The sequence below is a fragment of the Psittacula echo genome (genome assembly GCF_963264785.1).
Source record: "Psittacula echo genome assembly, chromosome: 5".
NCBI classification, from domain to species: domain Eukaryota; kingdom Metazoa; phylum Chordata; class Aves; order Psittaciformes; family Psittacidae; genus Psittacula; species Psittacula echo.
In genome coordinates, this window is record NC_137739.1 from 60,688,972 (window position 1) to 60,711,140 (window position 22,169).

The window sequence follows — 22,169 nt, forward strand, 5'->3', positions numbered from 1 at the left end:
GAGTAACTGCTGTTGTTTTAGAAGGGGCCAGTTTTTCTGTACCCTTCGCCTACCTGAATGGCATCAGGTGTCAGAGTCTAAAGCAGTATTTTTAAATGATGAACTAGATTCAGATTCCCTTGGAGATACTGATTTGAATAACAAATCTTTGTTTGGATTTTATATAATCTACAAAATTAGGTTACTGACCAAAATATTTCTTAAATCCAGCAATTTCTTATGAATACAGGAGAAGTCTGGTGCTGGACTTCTAAATTGTGTTTGCATTTTGTGTAGGCAGCCAAGAAATGCTGTATGTTTTGAGGATTTTGTCAAAACTAACCTTTGCAGCTATGATTTCACATGTGTAACACAGAACATTTGTAGCAAGTTGTTGATGAGCAACCTCCAGACTTAGGTCCCAGTATTGAAAAACACATGCATTACTTTGAACACTTCAGAATCTCAAGGAAGTCAACATAATCCCTTAACAGCTTACAGAGAGGAACAATTCCTATGAACATTACATGGGCCATGACTCTGCAAAGGCTTGGGTATAGTTTGATGTTTTAACAATATATGGAGGCAAAAGCCTGGGTTGGCCTTTGAAGAACAGGGGTGAGGAATCATTCATGGAAGCACATCAATGAATGGCTTGAAATATCAGAGGAAAGTTTGAAGTGTCAAAGATGTCTCAGGAAATCATGAAGTACCCAAAGACAGTGCCCACAGAGAAAGAGATATAGCAATCGTACTACTGTTTATTTACTGGAAACAATCTTTCAGCTCTACTGTAAAAATAATACATATCTGCTTACATTTACACCACTGACACTGAGATTCAAGACCAAAAAGAACCTGGGCTAAATCCAGACCCAATGTAACGTGGTAAGCGATCACTGACTTCAGCATAGCGGTGACATTGCACTCTCTGATTGGGCCAAATACTCTGTTTGCAAACTGGGAAAACCTCATCCAAGGTGTCTAGAGCCCAAGGATGTATTGCATAAGCTTGTCCATGTCAGGCTTCTTAAAAAGCCTTGAAACTATCAAGCCAGCACGATACAGATGCAATTTCAGGAGAAAAGTGATTCATCAGGAACTAAAAGAGCATCTATCGCCTTCAGATCTGGGGGGTTATGTTTGTTTTTCACCCTCTTCATGAAGTCAGACCATGCCAGCAGGCTGGGCAATCCCTTCAGCCATTCAGACCTAATACTTTGCTGTGAGGGTGCCTACCATCATTGCAGAGGGAGGGGGCTTCAAAAGTAGCAAGTGGGTCAAAAGCAGCGCCTTCGTTTCCAGTGAAACATCTGAAGAGCTTGTTGTACAGATGATGGGTGCAGAGGAACCTGGCAGGGAGATAACGGAACTGCTTTGGCTATAGGAAAAGCAGCTGAGGTCAGTCAGAGCTTAGAAGAGGCACATAGCCTCCATCTCTCCAAAAAGTGTGAAAATGTCTCCAAAAAGTTAAAAATATTACACATAGTGCCAGAGAAGTGAAGCTCACTCAGCGTGTGCTTGCAGTGCATGATCATAATGAGATCACTTGTCCGGGACAAACTCAAAAGGGAGAATGAGTCACTTCTGGGATACAGGAGGGAATTGAAAGAGATTGGACATTTCAGGAACTTTTGTTTGCTGAAGTGTTTCCTGAAGATCCCTTTGCTACAGAACTACATTCCTCAATTCTTTCATAAAGATTACTGCATCATTATTCACCTGCTGGTGTAAAAGTACATCTGCCTTGCACCAAAACTCTCCCTCTTGTGAATTCATCAACATTAGCAGAGTTACACAGGGGGGTCAGTTTGGCCAAAGGAAACCACTAGGGGGATCTCAGAAGTCTGAACTAAGAGCTGGAGTAGGTGAGGTTTTCACTTCTGATACACACACTTATAAACATCAGATGCAGTCTGCACTGAAACAGGTAAGGAGATCCTCTGCAGGATCAGAGACATCCCCACACAAATACCTCTGGATCCTACAGCACTGACCCGTCAGCCTCAGTATTCATGACTGGCACCTGCTTTGAGGTTGAGCTATTCAGAATCGGTTCAAAGACTTAAAACAATAAAATGTGACAGTTGCACTCATATCAGATGAGGAAATAGAATTTGCTTGTTCTGTGTTATCTTGCAACTCTTTGACTTCCAAATGCAGAGCCACACACACTACCATGACTAGTTTTAGCTTATGTAAATTCTCATTGCATACACATAATATGAACAGTTGTTTACACACACATAGAAAAGACCCTAAGGATACTTCTGATCTTTCTGTTAAAGAGCAGCAGAGTCATGCAAAGGGTGAGGGGTTTGTCCATCCAGGATAGAGATTTATTTTAACAATAGTGCCTGTCAGGTTTGAACATACATTTATTTATTTATTATTTATTTTAACATCTTTGTTCTATGAAATTTTAATTGGATCTAATACAGCTACATGCTATGGAAGGGATTCAGTAGCATATTCTCTGATTAAGACAAATTGGAGAACTTGAATGACCACTACATTTGGTAATGGTGGGTGACCAGGAATTCAAAGAAGCTTCATTATTCTCAACAAAGTTGTTGTTGTCAGAGAAACACAAGTTGACAAGCTACCCTGTGGGATCCAGCAAACTCCCAGGTGAAGCAATATTTTTTTGTCTGTGTCAAAACATCTTAAACCCCTAAAAATATCTGGAAGTCAAACAGACCAGATAATAGGACCCATTCAGCTCTACAGCACTGGATCATTCATCTCTTGCCATTATTCTCCTTCTGGCGTCTAACCTGACTAGCATGAATCACTTGGTTCATTTATCAGAATAGATTCTCCTTTCCAATCACTGTGATCTGTATCAAAATGACTGAATGACTGCCATTTCTGCTTTTGTTTACTTTTATTCCAATTATTGCATTGGCAATAGGTGCTGCACACATAGTGAGAGCCAGTCTTTCTTCTGAGGACCTTTGTTTAAACAGACATGACAGCCAACAGGGAGGAGAGGCACAGAGCTGTGCAATCTCAGCTCAGCCAGGGCATGGCTCCGCCACCCCGAGCGAGGAGCGTGTAAGAGCAGAGCTGGAGGGAAGCCACACGTATCCAGATCGCGGTCAATGCCCTCATCTTGTGCCGGCCAGAATATTGTCTATTAACTATATGTTAAAACCATTTGTGTCAGAAAATCCTCTGCAATAGGTTAGAATAAATAATCATTTTCTGGACCTGGAATTCTGTCTACTTTTATGGAGGCCTGGCCTCAAATGAGGACATGAATGTATACAGGAGTTGCAAGTTTGCATTTTTAGATTTCATGCTGTATAAACCTGACATGCATATCCCTATTTTCTTTTCTTTTTTTAATTTGGTGAGAATTGCTGTACTATAGAAGTCTGCGATGGTCTATTGGAAACAGACCCCAGACTAGGAAATGGAGAGTTTAGACGTTATAAACTGCTAGTAATTTATTATTTTGAGATTGGCATATATTTGGGAAAGTTAAAGTTGTCTGGAGTGATAGTGAGTGATGAAAGATGTTATGGCATTTCAGAAGTGGCTGAATTCCTTTGTTTCCAGACTTTTCACTTTTTTTTTAAGGCGTAGAATGTTTATATAGAAAGTGTAAAGTTTTATGAGTACTTGCTGGACGCTGCTAAAACCAAGTGTTCAAGCTTTAATCTCTTAACAAAGTGTTTTGTTATGGAATTCCTCTGGGGTTTGATGTTTCTAAATTAGGGTTAAATCAGGCTGGTATGTGGAGGCCATGGGAGAACAGCCCAGAAGTGAGAAATTGTCTGATGCCTAACAGGGTGTGCTTCATCTCCAGGCGGTGATGTGATGCCAGGAAAAAGAGGGCTCCCCAACTGGGCACGAAGAAACCTTAACATAGGGGCACAACAGGGAGAAAATGGGGCTTTTACGTGCTGGGAAAACTTTCAGCATGTTAAGAGTTTTACATCTTTAATGTAAGAGACCCTGCCTGCCCCTTGCCTCCCTCTCTGGGCTACCAGAGCCTGCTTGTTTCCCATGTCTCACTTCCATCATCTGGGACACATGAGTACTTTTGGTTAGCCTCACAGTTATAAACTAACATTCATCTTTCCTGCTCGTCTCTACTTTCCTCTCCAAGACTGTGGTATATGATGAGCCATGATACACTCAAGAAACACATTCTTGTTTCTGATATTTCTGTCCACATTTCCTCTACATTTATCTCCTCCAAGCTGGCTACTCACAAAACTCATTGGCTTGCTGCCCTCAGTTTGGCCTGCTAAATCTTGAAGTCCATCTCCAGCCCTTTTGTTTTTACAATAAAGGACAGCCTGCGTACAGACCTGTAAGCTCTGTAAGATCCCAAGACATTGTGGCAGCGTGGAGACAATTTTAAACCATGAAGAAATGGAAGCTGCTAAAGCACACTCAACTCAGTGTTCCATTGTTGTCAGCCATTGCATCAGGGCTCCCTTCAAACTGAGTACAAGTCAAAAGAGTAGAGTATCTGGTAAAGCTAGGGAAAACCAGCTCCAGACTAACTCACAAAGTTTATTAGGAACAAGAGTCAGTTTTCTGATTGTGTAATGCAGTCTGTGTTGTGATAACTCTCTGAGCCTGTATTCTCCAATTTAATACTCCACTTTAACGAAGACCTCACATAATGCTTCCACTCTGCTCCTGCCTGCTTGCATTATAATCTTCATAAACTTCTTTTACCAAGTAGCATTATGCAATTCCAGCTCCCAGAAAGACAAAGCAAAGTTTATCTTTCCTGCCATGGCAATGCTAGAGGGCAAATAAGAAGAAAAGTAGCAAGGGGAAAAACAGAAGAGCTTGTTTCAGAGAAATTTAAGAACCAGGCATATGAACCCTCATCCCTACTAAAAGAAAAGACCAAACTCCCAGTGGCTTCAACAAGATGAGCATTATATCTCCAAACTATACAATATTTATTTAGTTTTTTTTCAAACTCCTGAACATATATATAGATTTAGCTTAGCACTGTGAGGCCTCAGCTGGAATACTTTTCACAGTTTTGGGCACTGCGCTTCAAGAAAGATGTGAACCAACTGGAGAGAATCCAGATGAGAGCAACACGAATGATCAAAGGTCCAGAAAATGTGATGTATGAGGAAAGACCAAAAGAATTGGTTTTGTTTAGACTAGAGAGAAATGGTCTGAGGGGAGACATGACAACAGCCTTTAGACACGTTAAAAACTGTGGCGAAGGGGAAGATAAACTGTTCTCTGTTTCTACTGGAAGTAGGCTAAAAAGCAATGGATTTAAGTTACAACAGCAGAGATTCAGATTAGACTTTAGGAGAAATTTTCTATTGGTTACAGCAGTTATACCTGAGAAGACATTGCCTACGGAAACTGTGGGATCCCTTCATTTGAGGTCTGGGTACTTGTATAGTGGGGTCTGCTTTGCGGCAGACACATGAACGGTAAGACTGGTCCAAGTCCTTTTCAGCTTATTCTCCCCAGTGTTAGGAATGCAGGAGGGAGACTGCACATGAACATAACAATTAATTTTTTCTGAAGGAATTTGGACAACCTGACCTGAGTGGTCTTTGAACAGGAGATTAGTTGTAACCTCAACTACAGAGTTAGTATCGCTACCTTATAACCATTACAAACTGTCTGCAACTACCAAACTCAGGAAAACAGGAAAATAAAGCTCTGGGGTTTATCTGCTCTAAAGATTCTGGACACTATTCTGGCAGTGGAGGCCTGTATTAAAGAGCCTGGGTGAAAATAAGCATAGCATCCTAAATATTGTAAAACATACCATCCAGTGATAGATTTCTATGAACTCTGTTATATATAGAAAGATTTAATACAGGAAGGAACCCAAGCATGTGACACTTTGCTAGAAAGTAGAAGATTACATAGTAAAACATGTATTTGGGAATGAATTTACAATGAGTTTTAATTATAAAATGGAATAAAAGAAAAAACAGGAGAAACTAGGACAAATGCAGGGTGAATTGTGACGAAGTGCCTGATAATTCCAGCGGTAATTGGGAATGTAAGTTAGCACTTCTGAGATCCCTTGTTTCTATAAGTGACTTTTTGTTTCTTTTTTCTGCTTGTTTGTCTGCTTTCCATTTATAATAATAATAATAATAATAATAATAATAAAAGGCAAGATTGCAAAAGCCATCTTTTTCCTCAGTTTCTTTGGTGCTTTTTGCCAAGCAGCCTTGGAGCTACAAAGGTTCACAATCTTTGAAACATAAGACTCATATCCTAGAAGTGTTTACAGTGAAAAAAAGACTCCTTAAAATGTATGACCAATAGAGAATCATATGGGATCTGCTGACAATACATCTTCAGATGTCTGCAGCCTGGTAGGGGCTGTGCATGAAGAGGCCTCACTCCTCAGAGAGGCATAGGTCATGGGTCTGCAGAAGTACTGATTTGGTTTGGAGCTGCTATACGTACTGGCTTCTGAGGAGAGCTCTGCAGAGGAAGAACCGCCTCTCATTTTAATGTTTTCAGAGCACGAACTCAGGGTTTAGAAGGAGTATTGTGATACGTATATCCTCAGCCGGATGACAGAGCTTCCTCTGAAGTTGATGACGGTGTTAACAGTGATCATTTCCAAGTCCAACTCAATAGTACGGGGCCCCTTCACAGGGCGAGTCATCACCAGAGTAGCACTGATTGGTCCCGTTTGCTGTGCACAAAACAAGAGAAAGCAGGTAAGATTGCCTATTATTTGCTATTGCCTCACTACAGTCTTCAAGCAACCAAAATAAATGGTTTCTGTTGCATTGTTTGAAGCCACTGCAATTCAGGGGAGAGATAGCTTGACTTCAACACTTGGCTCCATTTCAGTGTTTTGTATGAACCATCACCTTCCACAGTTTGTAGAGCCTTTGAGAGCCCTGAACACAAAAGGAGCTATAGAACATAGAAATTTGGTATTGTCCAAAAGGAAAAAGATGAAAACATGGATTTAGGGTATAAACATGTAATGACACCTTTTTTTTTTTTTTTTTTTTTTTGGGGGGGGGTGGGTAGAGGGAGGAGGGAAGATACTCTTTTGTTTGATGTAAAGAACATTATTATTTTGAAGCAGTGAACACCAAGAAGGGGTTATGTTAACAGATCTCAAAGAACAGATGTTCCTATGTGAACAGGATCAGGGTTTGCTATATAATTGCATATATTAACATCACAAAACCTTACCCTCTGAAGAGAGCTTTAAATATGTGAAGGCAGTTCAGAAAAATCTGTCTGTAGTAAGTGGAAGCAGACCTTTGAAATATTTGGCCAGAACAGTGGATTATGAACATTTAAGAATCAGAGCTTCTGATGTTAAGACCAAGTGCATTTTGTTTTATTTTTCTAGCAGAAACTTATGTACACAAAGAGGTACCTGTTTTATCACTAAACTGCGCAGATTGTGTTATCTCTGATCAAAGAAGCTCAACAAAGCTGTGAGGAGCTGGACGGCCCCTGATGCCTCAGCCCCCGGGCCTTTGCCCTTGCCCCGCCTTTTCCTCTTTCCGAAGTAACGAAGCAACGACTGGGCACCACCTGCTGGCTACGACCTGATCGGAGAATGAAGTTGCTGCCACGGAAGGGGTAGCTTGTGCGAACGGAGCGGCTTAGGTGACAAACGGCGGTGTGATAAATAAAGAAAGGAAAACAAGCAACTTGAGCACTGATGCTGATCGCTGGAGCCTTAGCATCTGGTGGGTCAACTCAGATGAAGGGGAAAGGTTGATAGCATCAGTAATGGCTTTGCAACAGGAAAGCTCTTGTGAGATGTAAATGATTGTTCTGGGACCACTTGTCATTCCAGTATTTTGAAACATCTTCCTTTTTTTACAGTGAGAATCTGAGGCTCTTGTGAGAAATTGGAATCTGTCACACTACTGATTTCAGTGGGCAACTGGAACCATCAATAGCTGCTGAATATTACTCAATGTGAGTACCAAAGCCAGGTTTTGCCTAGAGTTAAAAATCAACCTTTTGAATGTCACCATCCCTGGTGCTTCTGCCTCATTCTGTACAGATGCTTCCCATCGTCCCTACACATCAGAGGTGCAGTAAAAATGACTGGAGAACAGAGATGTCTTCTGAGGAAAATTCAGATGAAAGAAAAAAGTAACAATCCTCTAACAATGAATACATAAAATGTATATTCTCAGTGAAAAAAAATACATAACATATGAAAGAAAAGAACCCAGAAAATCAGTTACTGAGATAAAGGCTGGGGTTTGGTGGGGGTTTTTTGTTTGGTTGGGTTTCTTCGTTTGGTTGGTTGGTTGTTTTTTTACTCTGTGATTTTCATTTTTTCCCAATTTCAATGAAGAGTTTAATACAGCAAACAAGAAACATTGACTCAGCAACAATTACTGATTGTCCATCAAATATAAAAGGTTTGGCACATAGTTTCTCTTGAGCATGGGAGCCCTGAGCTATTCTTAGACATGGGTAAAGCCCTGGATTTTCCTGAACCTAATGTCTCATAAAAAAAGTGTGTTTGCTTTGAGTCAGTTACGTTCCTGGAAGAGCCAGAAGCCTCTGCAGATCAGCTCACTGCTTTGCATGTCTACATGTAAAAATGCTTCATACTCAATCTTTAAATGATATTCATTAAAAGTAAGTTCTGCTATCAGGATACTCAGCTTCTCAGTGAGCACCAGACTTACCCGCATGTAGAACTCCCTGCCCTCATTCCCTGATTTGATTTGAAAGATGTAATAGGCTCCAGGGTAGCGAGTTGTTGCTTGCATCTGAAAAATGTCAGAAGGCACAGACCGCCCGGACACCATATCCATCACTCTGTACAAGATGGTGAATGGCTGATCTCTGCAACCGGCGTTTTCAGCTGGACACATGCAGCGGCTAATTGTTAGAGATAGGATTGTCATCAGAGGTTACAAACTGCTGTAATATTTGATTCTTTAATGCAAATACAGCTGCTTAAATAAATAAACAAATAATGTTGTTGAGCAGCTAAACAAGAATCAGTGAAACGTGTAATGAATTTTCTCACTTTTTGTATTCTCTGTGTTGCTATTCTGACCCACCTATATCCCTGCCTTCTTTTTCTTGTCTTCTAGGCCAAAACATCTTGGCATCCTTTGTCTCCTTAGAGACAACATTCTCTTTCTTATTCGTCAGCTTGTCCAGCTTCCGCTTATACCCACACGAATGTTTGCCATCTGCAGCCAGGAGCTCCACAGCCCCCCTTCACCTCTGCACTGCCCCTTGCTGGCTTTGAGGCTTCCAGCTCTTCTATTGAAAGGAGGGCAGCCAGTCAACCCCTGCTCATCCTCCTCACACAACTCAGGGTTTCATATTTGACCCTGTTCATGGCTGAAGAGTCTTAACAAGGAAGCTATTTCATACTTCTGATCACACTCACTGCTCTTTATGAACCTTTGTCCAGTTATATTTCTTTTGAGAGGAAGGGAAGGAACTGCACAGTCTTGAAGATATGGGTACACAATGGCATGTGCTCTAAGGACGTTATCTACCTATTAACAGCTCAAATTCAGATTGCTTTTCAGATCATTAGGTAAGTATTGCAGATCATAGAAATATTTATAACAACCCTCAAATATCAGTTTGGACGGATTATGATCGGATCAGCACTTTATATCTAATTTGGGGTTGTCTTTTTACTTTACATTCATCTACACTGAATTTCATCTGCTACTGTTATTGCACAGTCATTAAGGTTCCTTCTGCATTTCTTTTTTGACCTCCACTTTTCTCTACTGTCCTCAGATAGTCCTGCAGACTTTGCCCATCTTATGATTTATCCTTGCTTATGAATGTTTCACAAAGTAGGTCCAGCTCAAACCCCTGCAGAACTTCACTGTGAAAGTTGACAATTTAACACTGTATTTACTTTTTCTCTTTCAACTTCTTATTCTTCTATGCCAGGGACTTCTCTCTTCCTTATGGCTGCTTAATTTCCATTAGATTAGGTGAGGTTCTCAGAAACCAAGGAGACTGCATCAGCCCACGTGCCCTAGCCACATGTTGCTGATTTCTTCAGAGAACTCTAGTAACGTTGTGAGGCAGGATGTCACTTTATAAAGGCCATGCTGGGGAATTTACTGGAAGAGAGTTGTGTCTTTTTGCTTATTTCTTCTATTACCTCCACTACTGACACCAGTTTAAGGTAGTTCATCTGGCATGACCACCATAAAAAGGCTCCTGGCATTACAAACACCCAATTTCTTCCACAGAAAACACAGATGCAAGGAATTCACATGGCTTTTATACTGACCACTTCTAGACAGATGCCCCAAATTAAATGCTGTCACATCCAGGCACCAGCCAAAGCCACGAAATACAAAGCTCAGAGATCAAGAGTTCTAATGCAAGCTGATCTGTGAGGACTCTATAGTTGGGCTCTGGGGAATTTAGATCATAAGATCGCAGAATATAGAATGTTTTTTTAGTTGGGAAGGACCTTAAAGATCACCTAGTTCCAACCCCTCTGCCACAGGCAGGGACACCTGCCACTAGACCACGTTACTTAAGGCCCCATCCAACCCAGCAACCTGTATACAGAGATTTCAAATGTTCAAAAATCCAGTTCAAATCATAGAATCATAGAATAGTTAGGGTTGGAAAGGACCTTAAGATCATCTAGTTCCAACCCCCAAATACTATGGGTGAAATACTATGGGCGAAATACTATGGGCTGCAATATACGGACATCTGCCTGTAGCTGAAATATTTTGAGCCCCAGAAAAGCATCTACAAAAATGTAAAAGAAACAGGCAGTTTTTAGAAATGTGGGGTTTATTTTTTGCTTGCTCAAATAATTCCAAATTTAGACAGTAACAGTGCTAACAGCCTACCCAGACATACTAGATTTCTGCACAAGGCAAATCAGTCTGGACTTTTCAGCATCTCTAACCTTTAAGCACGAGGAAACTACCTGTATTCTGCTATAACTAATGTTTTAAATTATTTCCCAGACGTAAGCTAGTTCGTATTTAAAGGAAATATTCATACTAATAAACAGGCTGCATTTGAGCATATATGAAGTCAGTTAGTAATATAAGTAAATGTCTCTTATTACATTACAAACTTTGCTGTTTTCTCTACTCCCTCGTAAGTATTATTCCAGTCTAACTTCCCACACATCTGAGTATCATATCCTATCATATCATATCATATCATATCATATCATATCATATCCCACCTGGTGATCTGGTAAGGAACTACAATTATATTTACAAAGCTTAGCAATGGTAAATGCAGCAACAGCATGTATGCATAGTTTTCTAGACACATTTCATGGCTGTGTTATGAAAATGCAGCCTGTTTGGTTCACTCTAGATACACTTCACACAGATAGAATTTGCTTTTGTGGCTGTGGGTACGTTACTCACTTCTCATTAATCTGGATATAAGGATCCTCACATCGTACTGGGTCTAAACATTTGTATTCTCCTGGGATATTGAAACATGTCTGCTGCGGAGTGCAGGTGAAGTTTCTGGTTTCACATTCATTGATATCTAAAACACCAGAAACAAGAGAAAGGGTAAATCAGCAAAATACGCGCAAGACACCACTCTTACAAGCCAGTTTCCATCTTAAGGAGTTGCCCCAAAATTCCTAACACTCTTGCACCATGAAAAGTGGCCTTTTGTTAACTGGCCCCTGTTTTAAGATCAGTTTTTACTCCATTCATTTCTGCTGCTGGAGTGCTCCCATATGCTGACCGCTGCAAAAATAGAAAAGAAATTGGCTGCTCAAGCTCTCTGACCTTAGAGAATGGGAAAACTAAAGACAGACGTGCAGCAGAGAGGAATGCATCTGAGGGCTTTCCCATGTAGCTGTTTCCTAGTCAGTAAAGTCTTACACCAACACACCAATTCACCTCAGCGGCACTATTCACGTGATGACATTCTTACCAGAATTACATAATTGGCCCCTACGAGTATTTCACTGTGCAGTGCCAAGACAAAGCATCTCAATTCTTGAAAACCTTTCCAGACACAGGACTATTTTCTGGTCCCCTTGGGTTTTAATCAGTGCAGGAATGTTCTTACCTTGGCAGCTTCTGTTATCATCAAGCAAGTTATAGCCCGAAGGACAGATACAGTAGTAAGAACCAGGCCCATTCACACATTCGTGCTGGCAGAGGAACTCTGAGAAGCTGCATTCATCCATGTCTGCAGTGGTAAAACAAAATTTAGTGTCTTTGGCTTTATAGTCAAAGGAAGGTGGGCCATCCAGACTAGGTGTCCATCACCCCAGCAGGAGGTTGGCACCCTCCAGCTCCCTAGAGCTTTGGAGCAGCCTAGCAAAATGCTATACAACAAGTTCATGGTTAAACACTTTTTGCCTCAGGAAATCAAAACTGCTGCTGAACACAATGCATTTTATTTATTTATTTTTGTTTTCGAATACCTGTCAGCAGTTGGCCAAGTTTTCAGTTCTGTTTTACGTCAGAGATAGAGCCACTCCAACAACAAAGCTGCAACTGTAATTTGAAAGGAGAGACTTGGCAATGATTTTCTTTGCTTTCTTTCCCCCCTTTTTTTTTCTGGAGAGCAAACTTCCCTTTCCCAGGGCCACATATGGGTCCCAGCAGAAGTCCTGCAGCCAGCCCCGGCTGTTTTATATTTCTTAGCCTCTAGCCAGTTACTTCCAAGGCATTCCAGCAAGACTACAGAGCTCATCCCTGCTTGGGCCAGACCTACTGGAAGGCCCAGCCATCTCCCAGATACCCAGGAAGCTAAGCAGTCTGTCAAATCTCTGATTCAAAGCAGAAATTGTGCTCTTTTCCCCTTGCACTCATTAATTGATCAGTCATTTTAGTCTGCAGAACTGTGCTTAAGTGAGAAATAGGAACTTCAGAGCTGCACACGGAGGCATGGCTGACTGAGAGGAAAACACATGCAAAGGCACTAGACTGAGGGAGGCTGCAGTTAATCATTTCCTTATTTCCCTGTTCAGGGGAAGAAAGAAACAAAGGCCAAAGCCCCAGCCAGGAACTCCCAAGTTCTTATTCCCAGCTCTGACATGTTGACTCTCCCAGGCAAATCACTTTTACTCTTCAGAATGAATTTCCCTTTCTTCTAAATCAGGCTCAGTCCATTTATCCACTTTCAGTGTTTTGTGCAGATGGATTGGAAAGTATTTGAAGTCCAAATATGTTAAAGTGGCTTTATGACTATAGCCACATTATCAAAAGACAGATGAAAGGAATTCTACACCTACATAGTCCTGTTATTGTGTGACTTGGCCCAGCGAATTTGCTGATAAAAACCCACCTTCCTAACAAAACATGGACTGAGGGCTGACTCCATACAGGGACAGAGATATCACCCACGCCCTCCAGGTGTTCAAGCCCATACCTCCAGCACATTGAATTCATATAACCTGGGCTCAGCTGGAGGTGCTGGAGGGACTTAAAGCCCCAAGGGTCCCACATTTCTGCTACTGAGCCCACACAGGGCAGACACACCTTTACTGTCCCTAAACACTTCTGGCATTCTGCTGACTACCTGCAAAGGACAAGATGGTAGGCATTTCAGAGCACATCTAATGCACATGCAAGATCCCTGTGACTAGAAAATAATGCCAATGTTGGGAAAGCCAGGTTGAAATCTCTGCCTCTCCCCTTCAACTGGGCAGGTACACCTCCCATCTTCAAGCTAACCTAGCTGCCGTGGAGTAATCCAGCTGCTGTTGAAGTACATGTGGATCCAAGATGCCTCATAGGAGTGTTCTCCTAACCAGCCATTCCCTCTGTGAACATCAGCAATGTCTAGTGATTGCTTGTGAAGTGAAAGAAGCTCATCCAGAAAAATTTGACCTTCTTTGACAAGCGTCTTCTTGCACAGAATTGTCAAGAAAAGGTTTTCTGCTCTAAATCTGGGTGGTAGAAAGTCCCTTTTTCTATCTTAACTCTCAGACATGAATGAGACTCAAGCATCACCTCTTCTGTTAGCATTTTGCACTGGCAGTGTTTATGTGTCATTGCATTGATCTTCACTCGTTCAGGTCCCCAGCTAGCTCAGGAGCACATAAAAAGATGCAGGAGTCTAACTTAGAAGGAGAAACTCCATTAGAAACCAGAAAACTTAGGTGTTGCAGCTCTAAATGCTAAATTTAGAAGACCCTATAGAGGTTTAACTCTTGGTTCTTTCCCTTATAATAAGGATGCTTGCAGGGAAAAACCACTTTGGAAACACTAATCTACACACATACTGCATATTACATGTCCTTCTCTCTCAGAAATGGCATGTTACATCTGTTTACTGTAAATTAAGAAAACAAGTATTTTCCAGTGTGTTTTACTTCCAAAGAAATATTGGCTGAATTCCCTAATTTTATCAGGCTGTGGGAACATTAAATGAAGAAATAAGTTTTGCCTTCAACTAAAATAAGGCACTAAAAACAAAAACAAGGAAGGAAAAGTACAGTGACATGAGCACAGTTTCTTCTGCTATGTGATGAATGGATTAGCAATAGCTGTACTGAGAAAACAGATACTGTTTCTGAAGCATAGCCAGAGCCATACAGAACTTCTGAGGGAGGTTTCAGGTGGAAGTGTGCAGTCATGAGAGCAAGAGGAATGCAACAGACAAATGGAAAAGTGGTTTATATAAAGTTATTATATAAAAGTGGTTTATATTTATTTAATATATTTTTTTATTAAAAAAAAAATATATTTTTTATATATAAATCATGGAAGAATGTTCTAAGACTGTCCCTTTACTTGCTGTAAGAAATTTTCCTGTTCAGCATGACAAAGCATTTTCTTATGTCTTGCTGTTATCTTGGAGCTTTTTAATATGTAGCTTATTTCTTTGAAATCTTTTGCAGCCCTCCTTTGTTGTGCTTTTCTGGGTATTTGATGTGTGCTTTAACTAGAACGATCATAAGAGTTGCAGCAGTCCTGGTGCTAACCATGGACCAAGGTGAAAAAGCATACACAAAACAGTACACTGGAAAAAGAAAACTTAACAGAATTAAAGAAACCAAAACAATAAATAACTAAAGATAGTTACCACTGCAGTTAACTCCATCAGCTTCCAGTTCGTAGCCAGGTTCACAGCGGCAAAGAAAAGAGCCATAGGTATTGACGCAGGTCTGAGTGCAAGGGTTTTCACTTGTACATTCGTTCACATCTACGGAAAACCAATGCCCAATGTATCACTAATTTCACCTCGAACTCTATTTTTAACTCGTTACTGTAAAAACTTCAAAGAGATTAGCTGTACAGTCAGCATGATTTGTTCTGAAAAAATACAACCAAGTCAGCATTGTTTATTAGAATTCAGGCTGATGCCTGGAAATAGCATGTTGGAAACACAACATGTGTGGAAATGAGGCATTTTGGGAATGTCTCCAATAAAAAAAAACATGGAAGATGCAGATGAAATATTTATTACAAACGCTTCTGCCTTCATCCTTCAATTTTAAAGCCATTGAACTGATTTGTCATAACAGACCTGAGAAAAAATGCAGCAGGATATTTCTGAGGAAGATAATGCAATAAGGAATGGTCCTCAAGGAATCTTAGGACTAACACAAAACCTTTTCTTTTTTTTCTCATTTTAGGACATGAGCAGCTTCTGGTCATCATTAGCAGAGACCATTTCCCACCACATGTGGGAAGATGCCCCTTGCTTAGCTAGGGACAGGCTTTATGAAGAAGTTGTGTTGACTTCCAGAGAAGGCAAATGAAACTGGTGAAGGACCTAGAGGACATGGCTTATGAGGAGTGGCTGAGAGAACTGAGGTTGTTTAATCTGGTGAAGAGAAGACTCAGGGAGGGCCCTATCACTCTACAACTACCTGACAGGAGGATGGAGCCAGGAAGTTGCTAATCTCTTCCCCCAAGTAACGAGTGATTGGTCAAGAGGTAACAGCCTCAAGCTGCATCAGGGGAGATTTAGATTGGGTATTAAGAAAAATTTCTTCACCAAAAGAGTGGTCAGGCATTGGAACATGGAAGTGGTGGAATCACCATCCATGGAAGTGTTCAAAACCCATTTAGATGAGGCCCTCAGTGACATGGTTTAGTGGTCAGTCCTGGGGTAGAGGCTGGACGTGATGATCTTAAAAGGTCTTTTCCAACCTAGTTGATTCTATGATTCTGTGATAGATTCTATGACTTTAGTTGAGGTAGCATATCACAGCAAAAGATGGTCCAATGCTCAGGACCCAAGTCTGGAACTTGGAAGCCTCAGATCTAATTTACTGATCTGACAGATTTTCCCTGTCTCAGGTGGGTCACATAGCCTCAGATTTTAGATATGAAATCAGTGCTTAAACTCTTGGTAACTTCAGTGAATCAACTAACTCTAGATTTTAGGGGGTTTGGGTCTCTGTGTGTATTTCTCTCCATATACTAGTCATGTTGCACCTGTACCCCTCTGAGGTATTGTGAAACTACAGAAATATCTCAGGCTAACAAACATTAACATTTTCCAAACAGTGTTAGGAAGGTTAGTTTTATTCTAAAACATAAGCAAGTTTTAAGGGAGCTGCTGGGTTGGGACCAAAGATTTCAGTCATTCACCATACCTTGGCATGATCTTCCATCATCGTTAAGGGTAAAGCCCGGGTTGCACGTACAGGAGTAAGAACCGGGTACATTGGCACACAGCTGCTGGCAGTAGCCGTAGCGACATTCATCTATATCTGTAGATGAGAAAGATGAAAAGTAGAGTTGCCTGCATTTTCACATGCAGGTACAAAGCAGCAAATACACCGAGTCAACAGTACCAATAACACAGAAATAACCCAGCATACTGGTTAGGGATATAACAGCCAAACTTTCAGGTGTTCAGACCCAGAGTCAGTTAAAATATGTCTCAACCCAGAAGAATGTAGTAATGTGGTTTTATCCACAGCTTACATCTATCAGTATGTCCCATGAACTGTCATTGCTGTAATCTTCATCTTAATGAGATACCACACAGAAGCCAAGAATCAGTCCCCTTAAGCAGCCACCTTGAAGCATACCTGATAGCTGGCACAGGCTATCAGCACAAGCACAGCCAACATTGCAGCAAAGTTTTGTCAGAAGCAAGACAGAAACCTTTTTTACCTCTACAAATACCAAAGCTACTCACTAGGAAAGCAGTACTTGTTACTAAATACTTTTTTTTTAGAGAGGATATTTTTTTAGGCTTTTTTTTTAATAGTCACATTCATATTTTATATTCATTTTTAACAGATAAGTTACAGCCTCTAAAACGTAAACAGTACATTTAATGCCAAAATAGCAGTTTGGGCTGAATTGCAGCATTAGCAATACATGGAACTAATACTTAAAAGCACAAGAAAATGGTGTAAGATATGTATGATCATAAATGCTAGAAGAATTTAGCCTCTGGACTAAGAATTGGAATGAAACACCTGAAGTAGCTGACCTTTCCAAAGCTTTACATTTCCTTTGGTATCAATTGGCTTTTGATTTATGGAGATTTTTTTCATGGTTACTCTCAAAGCTTTGAAGTCAAGTTTGTGCTGTAGAAAAACAAGTGTATTATCTCCAGTCAGACAGCAAGATAACCTAAAGGCCAGGGTCAGGTATGGTATGTAGACCAGCAGAAGCTTGGCCTAAACCCTGAAAAAAGTAACATGGGGTTTTAAGTAAATTAATATCTCATTTCATTAATACAATGCATTACACTAAATACATACTTTGGCTTTTGCAGGATTGTTATCTCAAGAATGCTATATTTTGAGGATAAGGACTTTTACACATCTGCTTTTGTGGGTGGGTTGTATGGATACTGCTGTAGATTCCAGGATAATTACAACTGATAGAAGTGTATTTTTTCATAACTGTGATTTACTAACAGTGCACCAAAAAAGCCTGTCTCTAAAACCTCTGATTACAGTAAATGGTCTCCTATTGCTTTACTCCAGCAAAAGTCACTTCTCCAAAGGCTGTGGAAAGCATGGAAAACTGAGAATTTTCTGACACTTAGGGAAAAACATAGCTACTGTAAACACAATTTGCTTTTAGATCTTTGCATTGTCTTGTAATAATCTCACATGATTGTTTAAAGTGGGCAGCACCAAGATATTATTGCTTATTTTAAATAGCTTAAGCAGATACCCAAATCAATTCAGCAATACAGCCAGTTCAGTTCTCTGGTACATCCATCAAGCAGTAAAGTACTTTAAATCCATGTCTAAATCCTGAATTTTGTTTGGGCTGTAACTGGGAGAACCAAATGGGTAACAAAACCGGTGATGCAAAGCAGGATCCCGCTCCCTGCCCTCCCTCATTTCCACCCCATCACATACACCTGCGCAACTCCTGGAACAAGCCTTTCTTCCCCAAGAGAAGAATAATCAGAGATTAAGAAGCAAGGGACTTGGAGATTTCATATCCCAGGAGAACTACAACACAGTGACTCCCCAAAGTGGCTATGGCTGCACAGACCCTGGCTTGGATGAGGCTCTGCTCTGTTCCTGCCAGATGCAGCACAGCAGCTGTTTGCAGTAGTTGGGAAAGCAGTCGTGAGTCAGTCCTTCACTGGAATTGGTACTTGGGAGAAGAAAGATGGAAAATAACTGGAGAGGATCCAGGGATGAATGGGCAGGGAAAGCCCGTTCTCCTTCCAGCGGAGGCGTTGTGGCAGGACAGTCCAGCTCCACAGAGCTGGCAGGCAAACAGCCTGTGCCATGGGGAAAGATACATTAATCAGGAAACATTACTAAAAAATATCGTATCCTATCTCCTAGGTCCTATCTGTGTACCAAAAATTAACATCTATTTCATCATCACATGGGCACGTCAAGGGAGGGGAACGGGCTGGAGGAAAGGGGAGCTGGAAGGTTTTCCTGTGCTGCTGTTGAGGGATGGCTTTTTTTTAACAGATCTGAGCTAAAAGTATGAACAGGACATTGCTGCAAGGAAAATAATAAAATTGAAATAAAACTGGTTGGAAGATACCAAACAGCACCCAGCTCAGAGGTATTTCTCACCCAAAAGCAAAAGATTTGGTTGGTTGAATCTAGGGATTTACTGGTCTGTTTCTTGATATCAGATACTGATTCCTACGGGTCCGCATTGTCACAACGTGGAAAGGACAGGTCTGTTGAAGAATAAATCTTTTTGTGTACATGCTTGTGAATGATCTTATATGAAAGGGAATCTTTCAGACTGGGAATATGAAAATCCCGCATGTTACATGGATGCTAGTCATATGGCATTTACATCTACATTTTTGTTCCACAAGGGAGCCTCTGCCAAGCATACCATTGGCACTTACAAAGATGAAAGACAGTTTCCACATAGCAGAAGGTTTAACCATGTACTTGACAAAGATGCTCAGTGCCATTATTTCAGCTATTCATAGGTACACATGCACAGATGCTCAAATAGCATATCACATGAGGTTTTTACCTAAACACTGGCCTTCTAACAGCCAGTAGCCTTCAGTGCAGGAACAGGTATAGCCCCCCTCAGTATTTATGCAGATCTGGGTGGGGTTACATTGGTGAGAGTCTGAAGCACATTCATCCACATCTGCAACAAAGAAATACAGCAAGAAAATGTTAGAAATGGCAACAGCAAAAGACTGTGCACACTGTAAAAGGGCTTGCACTCACAATGTGTACACTGGCTCCATGCAAGGAACCAAAGTGTGGTGGAGCAGAAAGAACGACCATGACCCGAAATAAAACTCATAGTAATAAATATCTGAGGGAGGTGAGAACTTAGACTGCTCACCAGATCTCTCCCTCTTGCAGATGACTCAGTGTTTCTCAGAGCTCCTCAAGAGAGGGATCTCATTACCTTGAGCTTTTTATTACTTCCACACCGAACTTTGTCACTGGACTGAGATTTCCATGCTGCATGGCAGTGTTCAGCCCTAGGGAAAGGCTGCTAAAAGGGCTATATAACCCCACTGTGGAGTTAGATATGAATGTGAATTCGAGAGATGTACAAACACAACTCAGACATATAAAAACAATTATTTCCTGCCCTTACCAGTGCAGATTATCTCACTGTAATTTTTCTGACAGAAGGTTCAACCAAAATCAACCTTCACCTGAGAAAAAAAAAAAAAAAAACAAAACGCACTTCCCTGGAATCAATTTCCTGACAATAAAACTCTTTTCTTTTTAATTTTTTTTAACCATCTTTAATATTTGTAACGTATTTGGGTTTTATTACAATGCCTCAGGGTGGTTTGTTGTGGGCTTTTGTTTTTTTTTTTCTTTCCTTTTCTTGTTTCTTTTGCAGGGGAGGTGAATAGCATTCCTACATTTATATAAGCCAGGACCCTGGAACCTGACTGATTAAAAATGCCTTTCAGAGTCAGAAGTTCAATTCGAATCCCTCGTTGCTCAGTCTCTTCCCTGATGTTTCTGGCATCAGGTTTGCCTCTAGATGTCAGAAATGGAAATATCAAAAGATAAATTTTGTCGCTTTTCCAGCCAACTCAGGTTTCTATGTTTTATTTATTGATACCTAAACTATTTTTTATTCCAGCATACTGTGCACTGGCCTTTGCTGAAGTACTGTGCTGCTCCCTTGACCACCCTGTCACCACACACCACCACTCCCTCCCATTCTTATTAACCCAGACTTTGCTGGATCACAACTGAAAGTATCGCACAAACGTGCTGGGCTGGAGTAGGCAGCAGAGGGCAGGAATTGCCTCTCAGCATCTGTCCTGAGGCACCTAGTACAGCCAGGCAGCTCTAAATTCCCAGCAGTCTTAAAATAACTGAGCCAATCCACCACAGCAGCATATCTAACATGTTCAGATATATAAATAAATACATATATATTATATATATGGAGAGAGTTCTTATCTTGCCAACATCTGTACCAGAACAATTTATGGTGAGTCAAAGCTGGTAAGATAACAAGACTGGGACAATTAGATGTAATTAACTCTGTCAGAAATTGGTTCCCATGTATTTATTGGCCAGATGAAGGTTGGCAAAACAGTGGGGGAAGTGGAAAATGGGTAAGATAACAAGTCTAGACTATGTAGTTATATAGATATGTTGTTCAGTTCAGCTATTCTGCAACTGGGCTAAAAATTCCATATCCTCCCTTCACACAGCATATAACATAATTGGTAGTATTTGAACACAGATTTTATCTAACTATAAATTTAATAAAAATGACATTACTTTCTCCTAGATGAAAAACCTTTCTATTTGTTATGTTTGCTTATTGTTTTAGGAGTTGGACCTTGGGATCTGGCCAATTCTGCTGTTTCTAACCTACTTCAAGCTTAAAAAGGAGGTTTTAATTTTTCATGCTCCATGCTTCCAATAATATTAACACATGAAGCATAGTGGAGACAGCATGAAGGTCAGGGTCTTACCACCACATATAGTAGCAATGACGTTTGAAGACTATAGATCCTCTACTGCTCTGTGGTGTATCTTTCTTACAGGGGTACAACACGCATCCTTCATCAAAAGTAATGGCTGGCTATGGGATCAGCTTTGTTCCTGAGCTGTCTTTGTAGCAGTTGCATGAGCAGCAGTGAAATCACTCCAGAAAAGTAAGACATAGATCATCTTTCCTTTGCTATCTACCAATCAGATTTCTCTGCTTACTCCCAGTCTTCAGCTTTTGTAGTAGTATTAGAGACATATCATAGAATCATAGAATCATAGAATCATAGAATAGTTAGGGTTGGAAAGGACCTTAAGATCATCTAGTTCCAACCCCCCTGCCATGGGCAGGGACACCCCACACTAAACCAGGTCACCCAAGGCCTCATCCAACCTGGCCTTGAACACCGCCAAGGATGGAGCATTCACAACCTCCCTGGGCAACCCATTCCAGTGCCTCACCACCCTCACAGTAAAGAATTTCTTCCTTATATCCAATCTAAACTTCCCCTGCTAAAGTTTGAACCCGTTACCCCTTGTCCTGTCACTACAGTCCCTGATGAATAGCCCCTCCCCAGCATCCTTGTATTTCAATTTGAATGCAAAATTTCTTACAATAGGGCTACCTGAAGGGTTTCTGCTGTCCCTAGAAAACCTGATCAACCTGAAGTTCTCTATGTAGAACACCTTGACTCCCCACACTTTACAGTGAACAATACTTCACTGACTTCATTAATGAAGCTCAATGCAACCAACAGGTACAAACAGCTTTACTGGTAGTATCAAATCTTTTTGTTTGGGCCTGAATGCACACATTGAGTTCTACATTACCAGTCTCTGTCTTTCTCTAAGATTGCCCCTTACCATGATGTCC

The 22,169-nt window shown here is 40.8% G+C and overlaps 1 protein-coding gene across 1 annotated transcript in view; it reads right to left on the reverse strand.

Moving 5' to 3' along the window:
* Positions 1–6,481: 6,481 nt before the first annotated feature.
* FBLN5 (fibulin 5) overlaps positions 6,482–22,169 on the reverse strand; it is a gene marked incomplete at its 3' end in the record, with an annotated part of 44,559 nt that continues 28,871 nt past the window's right edge. The window contains exons 5-11 of the mRNA XM_080617976.1: positions 19,338–19,460; positions 16,496–16,612; positions 14,974–15,093; positions 12,004–12,126; positions 11,340–11,466; positions 8,631–8,826; positions 6,482–6,643 (exon numbers count right to left, since the gene is read on the reverse strand). Of these exons, the coding sequence (XP_080474102.1) occupies positions 6,482–6,643; positions 8,631–8,826; positions 11,340–11,466; positions 12,004–12,126; positions 14,974–15,093; positions 16,496–16,612; positions 19,338–19,460 (968 nt within the window). The remainder of the gene's footprint in view (positions 6,644–8,630; positions 8,827–11,339; positions 11,467–12,003; positions 12,127–14,973; positions 15,094–16,495; positions 16,613–19,337; positions 19,461–22,169) is intronic.